Source organism: Podarcis raffonei, chromosome 4 (assembly GCF_027172205.1).
Source record: "Podarcis raffonei isolate rPodRaf1 chromosome 4, rPodRaf1.pri, whole genome shotgun sequence".
Taxonomy (NCBI): Eukaryota; Metazoa; Chordata; class Lepidosauria; order Squamata; family Lacertidae; genus Podarcis; species Podarcis raffonei.
In genome coordinates, this window is record NC_070605.1 from 79,913,016 (window position 1) to 79,921,941 (window position 8,926).

General features: G+C 41.6%; 1 protein-coding gene across 2 annotated transcripts in view; it reads left to right on the forward strand.

Annotated features, from left to right (window-relative positions):
* RASA3 (RAS p21 protein activator 3) overlaps positions 1 to 8,926 on the forward strand; it is a 147,716-nt gene that overhangs the window by 129,218 nt on the left and 9,572 nt on the right. For both annotated transcript variants that reach the window (XM_053384310.1, XM_053384309.1), the window contains exons 15-18: positions 1,571 to 1,677; positions 3,030 to 3,107; positions 4,628 to 4,705; positions 5,978 to 6,051. In XM_053384310.1, coding sequence (XP_053240285.1) covers positions 1,571 to 1,677; positions 3,030 to 3,107; positions 4,628 to 4,705; positions 5,978 to 6,051 — 337 coding nt within the window. The remainder of the gene's footprint in view (positions 1 to 1,570; positions 1,678 to 3,029; positions 3,108 to 4,627; positions 4,706 to 5,977; positions 6,052 to 8,926) is intronic.

The following is an 8,926-nucleotide window of genomic DNA, read 5'->3' on the forward strand; positions in this document are numbered from 1 at the left end:
TGGTTTTTCTTAAATTAATTACAGGTGTGTAGGGAGGGGGCTTGTTCTCGAGACTGCAGAGCATGGGTTGTGGAAGTTTATCCCTGTCCTCCCCAGCCACAGCCCCTTCCACAGTGCCCCCCTTCTCATACACAGCTGTGAAGCTAAGCAAAAGAGTTTTCATTTGGGACTTTTTTTAAAAGTAAGCCTTTTAGCTGTGCTTGTAGCTGCTGTCCCAGTAACAATCACCCCCTCCAAGCCTGTAGGTAATTACAGTGGTACCTCGGGTTACAGATGCTTCAGGTTACAGATGCTTCAGGTTACAGACTCCGCTAACCCAGAAATAGTACCTCAGGTTAAGCACTTTGCTTCAGGATGAGAACAGAAATCGTGCTCCGGCGGCACAGCAGCAGCGGGAGGCCCCATTAGCTAAAGTGGTGCTTCAGGTTAAGAACACTTTCAGGTTAAGAATGGACCTCCAGAACGAATTAAGTTCTCAACCCAAGGTACCACTGTACAGAAAAACAAGAGCCTGAATGCAGCACATTAAACGTAACATGTTGCTTGACCAGTGTTAGAAACTAAGATAAATAAGCTAGGCTCCAAATGGCTCCTTAAACCAGGGTTACAGTAGCCAAAACAGAATGCCTAGTTGCCATCTGGGGGCTAGACGGCTCAAAAGTAGTATTTTTCAATACGGCTTTTTGGTTCCTGAAATTCATTCAGATTGTGCAGATAAAATGTAATGGATAGAATTCTACAGGATGTGTTGCTAGTGTGTGAAAACAGTCAGGATCCTTCCCACGTGTCAAAAAAGGTTACAGTGGTACCTTGGGTTAAGAACTTAATTCGTTCCGGAGGTCTGTTCTTAACCTGAAACTGTTCTTAACCTGAGGCACCACTTTAGCTAATGAGGCTTCTCGCTGACGCAGCACGATCTCTGTTCTCATCCTGAAGCAAAGTTCTTAACCCGAGGTACTATTTCTGGGTTAGCAGAGTCTGTAGCCTGAAGCATCTGTAACCTGAAGCGTCTGTAACCCTGAGGTACCACTGTGTACAAGTGAGGTCCCAAGTAAAGAAGAATGGAAACGTCAACTGATGGAATATGTGCAGCTTGCAGACCTAACATATAGAATAAGAGAACAAGAAGAACATACGTTTAAAGAAGATTGGAAAATGCTTATTGATTATATGGGGGGAAATTGTGTATACTTGAAAACATTGGCAGCGTTAAGATAAATTCAACAGTGTAAATAAGTTTTGATGAGTGTAATAGAATACTGAATAGTTTATGTAAAATATGCAGGGATTTGTGCTATGCCAAATGAACCATGGAAAGAGAAGGTGGGAAGTCATTGATATTTTAAAGTTGTTTAAATGAATATTCTAAAATGTAAAACAGAAAATTTAATAAAAATTAGGGAGGGGGGACAGTCAAGATCCAAGGATCACCTGGCATACACCTCCAGATGGTAGAGATGTCGGGTGTAATCCTGGCACCCAGGCGTCTTTACTCACTCTTTGTGACTTTATCTAAAGCTTTTTAAGAGTGGAATTGTAATGGGTTTGTGTTCTGTTTTTAAAATTGCAGATGATCCAGATGTTAGGTATACAGCAGTAAGCAGCTTCATTTTTCTGAGATTCTTTGCACCTGCGATTCTTTCTCCAAATCTCTTTCATCTTACACCTCATCACCCGGTGAGTGTTGCATCTTGCCGTCCTCTGCTGGAAGCCCTGTGCCTTACTTTCCACTGCTGGCAGTTTTTCTCCAGTCTGCCTCTTGAGTAAATAAGGATAAAAAGTTGTGCCTGGTTATGTATACACAACCGATGAATCCTTTTCATTTTGGACATGTTACAAGGCGCACAGAGACAAGAAGATTTGACTGCAGGGCCTTAAAACCTCAACCAGTTGCAAGGAAGATTCTCTCTCTTTGAAGCTCCTTCTCCTCGCAATAGTTCAAGAGCATTAATGGCCAATCCCACAATGTATGGTTTGTTTCCATAGCTGTAGCTCTGAACTATGAAACATCAAGTTAGTGGATGGCACAGAGCATTATAAGAACGCTGGGTTGCATCCAGTGATACCGTTCCTCAAATAGGAGGAGTCCTTCCATTCTTTGGAACAGAAGAGGAGGAGGGGAGATTTTTGCAGCCCCTGAAAATCATCTCCAGAGGGTTAGGGAACTCTTTAGTTTGGGAAGTTGGTAAAGCAGTTAAAACTCCCACCACCTCCCCTTCCATTAGCGGATGCCTCTGCTAAATCAAAAACAGTTCTGTGGTCAAGACTCCTAGGGCACTATCAGAATCATCCCTCTGTTTTTGAAGACGCTGTAGAATGCTACCATTCCTAAGAAAATGACAATTATTCCTTTTTTCTTTTTTAAACGAGTAATAACTGCACTGGAAATCATACTTGTGACATGCTGCTAGACCAGTTCTGCTCTCACAATAAATCAAAGAGATCTTGCAAGATAAGAATTGCCTTTACGTGAAACCAGGCTGAGCCCACCTTTCAGATGGTGGGGTAGAAACTGCTTTACGCTGGTTATAGGTGAACCCCACCTATAGGTTTATGTTTCTATGAGTTCCCCAACAGCTTTTAAAACGAGTTTTAATACCTACCGATGTGAAATAAAAATGTAGTAAGTAGATCTTTTGCTATGTTTAAAGCACCTTAAGGCTTCTGTTGAGAGCCTAATAATGTCATTTCCATGTTTGTTCCTTCAGAAAGTGCTTTTGAAATGAATCAATAAGAGGTTCTGAAGGAGTGGAGGAGCCCTTAGAATTCCCAGAGAGATCAGGAATTTATCCAAAGTATTCAGCATGCACTTGCAAATTAGGTGAGGAGGCTGGAGGACCTTGCCACTTGCAAGAGGTTAAACTTCAGCCCTTCCTGTCTCTTCCAGCTTCGTTTCTCTTGTGCTCAAGGGCAGGGGAGTGCTTTATTCTATGTGTAAAATAGAAACAAGCATGGAAGTGTGGCGCAGCGTTTGTGGTCTCCTGCGCTCTTTAACTATAATACAATGGTTTTCTCCTTTTCCTTTTCAGGATCCACAAACCTCAAGAACTCTGACGCTCATTTCCAAGACCATACAAACATTAGGCAGCTTATCGAAATCTAAGTCTGTAAGAATTTTGCATTCTTTCCCCCCTCCCTTTTCTGGGTTCTTGGGCATTCCCACCCACCTTTTAAATGTGTGTTCAATTGATTATGATAATGGAGCACAGCCCTTCTCTGTGAGGGCACAGCATCCTTGTGGAGACGCATTCTCAAAAGGGAACGATACAAACCTATGTCCTCTCCTCTCTGCACATGTTTGGGCAATGCGCCAGGCACTTCTAGGGAATGCCAATTCCGCCTCCTGTATCCGCATCATCCAGCCTTCCCTCTTTAGTTGGTTGTCACATGAATATGAGCTCTAATGTTCCTAGACCAAGGAGGGAAATACACTAGGCTATGTGTTCAGGTATTCAAGGAGCATGATCTGTGATCTAACAGTTCCCTGGGCTGGTGAAAAAAAGACTTCTGAGAACTGCTTCATGTGACCGCTCAACATGGCCAGTCATATTTTTTCTTGCCATTGAAGTTTGCTTCTACTATGCACATCATGTAAGGAGTTGGTACACCCATTTGTGGTGAAGCCTTGCAAAAAAAACAAAAAACGCATTTGGCAAGAGAAAACAGCAACAACCCAGGCCAGAAAAAAGGGGTCCCTGCCTACATTTGTTTATTTTGCAATACTTATATACCCCATGATTGTAATAAAAACCGCAAAAAACCCTAAAAATTAAAACATTCAAATTATCAATAAAAGACTGTTAAAAACAGGTATATAACAACAATCTATGATAATTAAAGTCAACAGGAAGCAAGATTAGTTTGGAAAACCTACCAGCATTCTACATATCGGGATAGGCTTGCCCAAATGAAAATGTTCTAAGCAGGCTCTGAAAACAGCACAGCGAACGGACCTGCCTGATGTTAATAGGCAGTTTCGGAGTGGAGGTGATGCCACACTGAGAGTGTTCTTAAAATGAGTACACACTGAGTTCATACAGTGAGTCTCATATAAGTACAAGTGCACATACAGAGTTCATGTGAATTGTTTGTGAGTTTGGCCATTAAATTGCTTGTGGACTGCATCTTTTGCCTTCTCTACCAAGCCCCGATTGCCAGTTTAGAATGAATGGCTAATCTGAGTAAACAGAGTTTGAATTATATCCAAAATTTAAAAGGAAATGTCTTGATTTGTGAGCTTGGCATGTGCACAGATACCTCTGCCCTCCCCAAAAAGTCTATGCTACAAGGAAAAAAGACATACAGTGGTACCTCTGGATGCGAATGGGCTCCGTTCCAGAGCCCAGTTCGCATCATGAGCAGAATGCAACCCGCGTTTGCGCATGCGCATGACGTCATTCTGAGCATCTGCGCATGTGGCGAAACCCAGAAGTAACCCGTTCCATTACTTCCGGGTCGCCATGGGACGCAACCTGTAAGATTTAACCCAAAGCGACTTTAACCCGAGGTATGGCTGTTATGTCTATGAATGAATCAGTCTTAAGCCTTTTGCTGACTTTGGCGTTTTGAACTTCTGTGTAAATTGTCATATTTCAAGATAAAAACCTGGTGGTGGTTTGTATTTCAGGCCAATTTCAAGGAATCATATATGGCAACATTTTATGACTACTTTAATGAGCAGAAATATGCAGAATCAGTCAAAAATGTAAGTATTATCAACAAACTCTTGCATACTTTGTAGGCTTAATAACATTAGCCAGTTGAATAAATACTTAATTAGTTGCATATCTATATCCTGAAGAATCAGCTAAAAATGAAAATTAAGCATGCTGAAAGAGAAGAGGTTGAAAAACATGAGAAGTATGTCTATGATTGTGCTTTAGGACACAGATTTGAGGTTTTGCCTCCATCCATAGGCCTCTTAAGGGTTACAGCAAGCTATGTGGAAAACATATTGTGGCGTAATTATTAGTGCCATACCAAAATCTGCCCTCTAGTTTCTGAAAAGTTTTCTGCAGGCGTGCAAAAAGCTTCCTTTTTATGTCTTTTCAGAGTGTTATAGAATTTCTTTAGACTGATGATGAGTCTGGGGTTTTGAGTTTCACTTGCCATTGCGAGGTGGCCAAGGGTGGTATGGGTGTTTTTCTTTCCAGTAAACATTTCTCTAGCAATCTGCAGCCTCCTTGGCTGCCCTCACTTTCCAATATTTTAAAAAAACCCAAAACAAAACAAAACATGGGAGGAGTTACTTCACGACGACTTTGAAGTGCAGGCACCTGGGAAGGTTGCAGAGTGCAGACAACCAGAGAGGTGATTTGTAGATACAGACACCATTTGGTGACCTAGAAATTAAGGTCAGCACAACAAAAATCCGGCATCCTACCCATGATATAAGGGTATGTATCTCCCCTTCATAATCAATCAGCAATTCATTCAGGCAGCAAGCCTTTAGATCGCATATGGGCAACACCCAGGCTGCACAACACTTGCAGATTCTCCCTGGGTTATCCAGCCGCCGCCGCCACCAACTCTTGTCCCACGCTGGCAATCACGCCCCTCTCAGCCCACCAAACAGCTGTGGGAGGTGTGATATTCAGAGAAGACAATATTGAGTTAGAAGGACCAGCCAGGCAGCTTGCTATGACCTTTGAGAATGTCTGAAGGAGGTCTCTGTGAGGGGAGTTACATCTGTGTGTACACATATGTTTCTGCAAAAGTTGGCAGAGCCAAAGGGCTGAGTTATATATCCGATACGAAGACCTACAATATGATTCAGTGTAAGGCACTAATCGCATTTAATTTGGACATGGATCTTTGATTTGCTGGCATATAAAGCTTTTAAACATTCTTTTTCTTCTCATTAAATGTCAAATAATTAACCTTGTGAAATTCAGGCGTTTCCATTTGTGCTTTTTTTTTATCAGCTCTGCCAACTGGTACGAAATCCTTATTTCATATATATATTTTCTCATCCAAGTTCTTAGATTTAATTTCATCCTCTGGAAGAAGAGACCACAAAAGTATAGAGCAGGCGATACTACTTAAAGAAGGGTGAGTATGCATCAGGCTTTAAAAACAAAACAAAACCTGGAGAAAATTCAATTAGTAAATAGTTCAGCACCTGCTTGGGTTGGGACATAGCTCCTTTTTTTTTTGGTAGTGCTGTCTCTAGTATATATTCATTAAGCAACGGGAAATTTCATTTTGTCAAAATTGGAGATGCTACCAAATTGTTAGGGATGGAAGTACCTTAGAGGATATGATAATAACCAAAAATACAAGCAAATTTGTTTTCACCAGAAATATTTTCTGAGTTACCTAAAAGCTGAATAAGTGTACATGATAGAAAGCTGCCTATTTCTGAACATAATCTGAATAATGTTCCTGCATCTTGTTTGCCCCTTAAAAGTTCATTTTTGTCTTTTAGTTATTTGTGCTCACCTTCCTTTTGCTTTTTAAAAATAAGTTTGTATGATTTTCGTAATCGTCCCCTCCTAACTCTTAAATGTGAAATTTCTACATCTTTCTTTTGCCTTTGTCTGATTTTTTTCTGTCTCTCCTTGCTTGGCATGCTGTGTTAAGGACTCTTAAACTAACAGTAAAGAAAGTTGATGATAATAGTTCATGCAGGTAAGATGGTGAAGGCAGTTGGTACTTAGCCACAGCTACCTGTCAATGGCAATATCAAGAGAGCGTATTCAACTGGGGTGGAGTGGGGTGGGAGAAATTTGGATATCCATGCAGGGTGACTGAAAAATCAGATGGGGGTGTTTTTCTTCTCTATGCTGCATCAGTACCTACTGAACACACAGGAAGGTGCTTCATCAAAGGGCATTTAGCATTCATTCTTAAAAATCCATTAGAATCGGGGCGGTTTTTCAGTCGGAACGCTCTGGAACGGCATTCCGGCATTTCTCAGTTGGCCCCCAGAAGTGGGGGGAGAGACCTGACCAGCCTCAGCAAAGCCCTGCTGCACCTCCAGCTCACAAGGAGACCTCCCCCCTTCCAAAGGGGAATCATGTACGGCCTTTGGAGAGCGGTCTCCTCATGAGCCAGAGGAGCAGCGGGGCTTTGCTGAGGTTCTTCAGCCTGACTTGGCTGTGATAGGGCTCCTCTTTCCTCCTTCCCATCAGAATCTGCTGCTGTCATCTTCAGGACTTGGGTCCCAAGTCCATATGACACTACAATGTAGGCGGGACTTGTCACGATTGCCTCTCCTTATTACCTCAAGGATTGTCTGGAAATGTTTTTGTATGTTTGGGTTTTACCTGAGTTTTGGTAGTTTAGTCCATCCTGAGCTGGAAGCTTTGATACAGATTTTTTCTTGCTGGTAGATGATACAGAGTTTACCTGAAACATTTTGACATTTATTTCCTCTTCCCGCTTCTTCTTCTTCTTAGTTTCTTATTTTTATTTACGTTTCTGTACAAGAACAATCAAAGTGGCTTTCGTGATTTCTTAAAACTGTGATTTTTCTTGAACCGTTGTGTGCCCAAGTTAAATTACCTTTCAGACTGGTTACGAAATGGTTTGAGATTACAATAATTCAATATCTAGTATGATCCCCCACCATCCTAGATTCATATTTTCATGATCCCTTACACTCATAAGTTGATTAATCATAGCTAGAGTACTTTTACTTTTAATTCAGAAGTTAGAATGTAATTAAAAGTATGCTCTTTGCTTTCACAACATTGAGTGCACTGCAAAATGGTTGGGTTGGTTTCTTCTTTCCTTTCAACAGCCACTCTTGCTTTCTAACTTACCAGATAAAAACCACCTGTGCAACAAGTGACTTGGTGTTTATTTACAAGAGATGCCCTTCTGCCCAGTATAGAGGTTAACAAAATTCTACATGTTCTGTATTAGAGTTTGCTGACATAGCCATTACTTTTAGCGACTGGGCCTGTCTTTCAAAACGAATCAAAGAGAAAAGCAGGGTAATAATAATAATAATAATAATAATAATAATAATAATAATAATAATAATTTTTTATTTATACCCCGCCCATCTGGCTGGGCCCCCCCAGCCACTCTGGGCGGCTTCCATAGAAACCAAAAATACACTAAAATATCACACGTTAAAAACTTCCCTGAACAGGGCTGCCTTAAGATGTCTTCTGAATGTCAGGTAGTTTCTATCGCTTTGACATCTGCTGGAAGGGCGTTCCACAGGGCGGGCGCCACTACCGAGAAGGCCCTCTGCCTGGTTCCCTGTAGCTTTGCTTCTCGCAATGAGGGAACCACCAGAAGGCTGGACCTCAGTGTCCGGGCAGAACGATGGGGGTGGAGACGCTCCTTCAGGTATGCTGGACCGAGGCCGTTTAGGGCTTTAAAGGTCAGCACCAACACTTTGAATTGTGCTCGGAAACGTACTGGGAGCCAATGTAGGTCTTTCAAGACCGGTGTTATATGGTCTCGGCGGCCGCCCCCAGTCACCAGTCTAGCTGCCGCATTCTGGATTAGTATTAAATATTAGTATTTAGTATTAGTATGTACATTAAATATTAGAGAATATTTGAAAGTTTAAACAAGAACACATTTTACTCTACAATGTACATACAGTTCTACCACTGCAGAATGTCTGTGGGCAATCACTTCTTCCATAAAATTTCCATGCCAGCAACTTGCATGTGGGGAAGTTTCTTAATTACCCATGTAAAGTACTGGTTTGAAACGTGGATGTTTTCAAACATGCAACCCCCTGCAAGCAATATGATGTTGTTTAGTTATGTAAGAGGAGTGACTTGCTAAATGGATCTACTAAGTGATGCCTGGAACCTTCCTAAAACTGGACTTAGCACCTATTGGTTAAGCCTATTCCATTCAGTGCATCCTCATTGTGGCATACGTCACAGTGTCCCCTTGTCTCTGAGGGTACAGTCTCTTGCTTACTACCAGGGAATATAGATACAAATTCAATAAA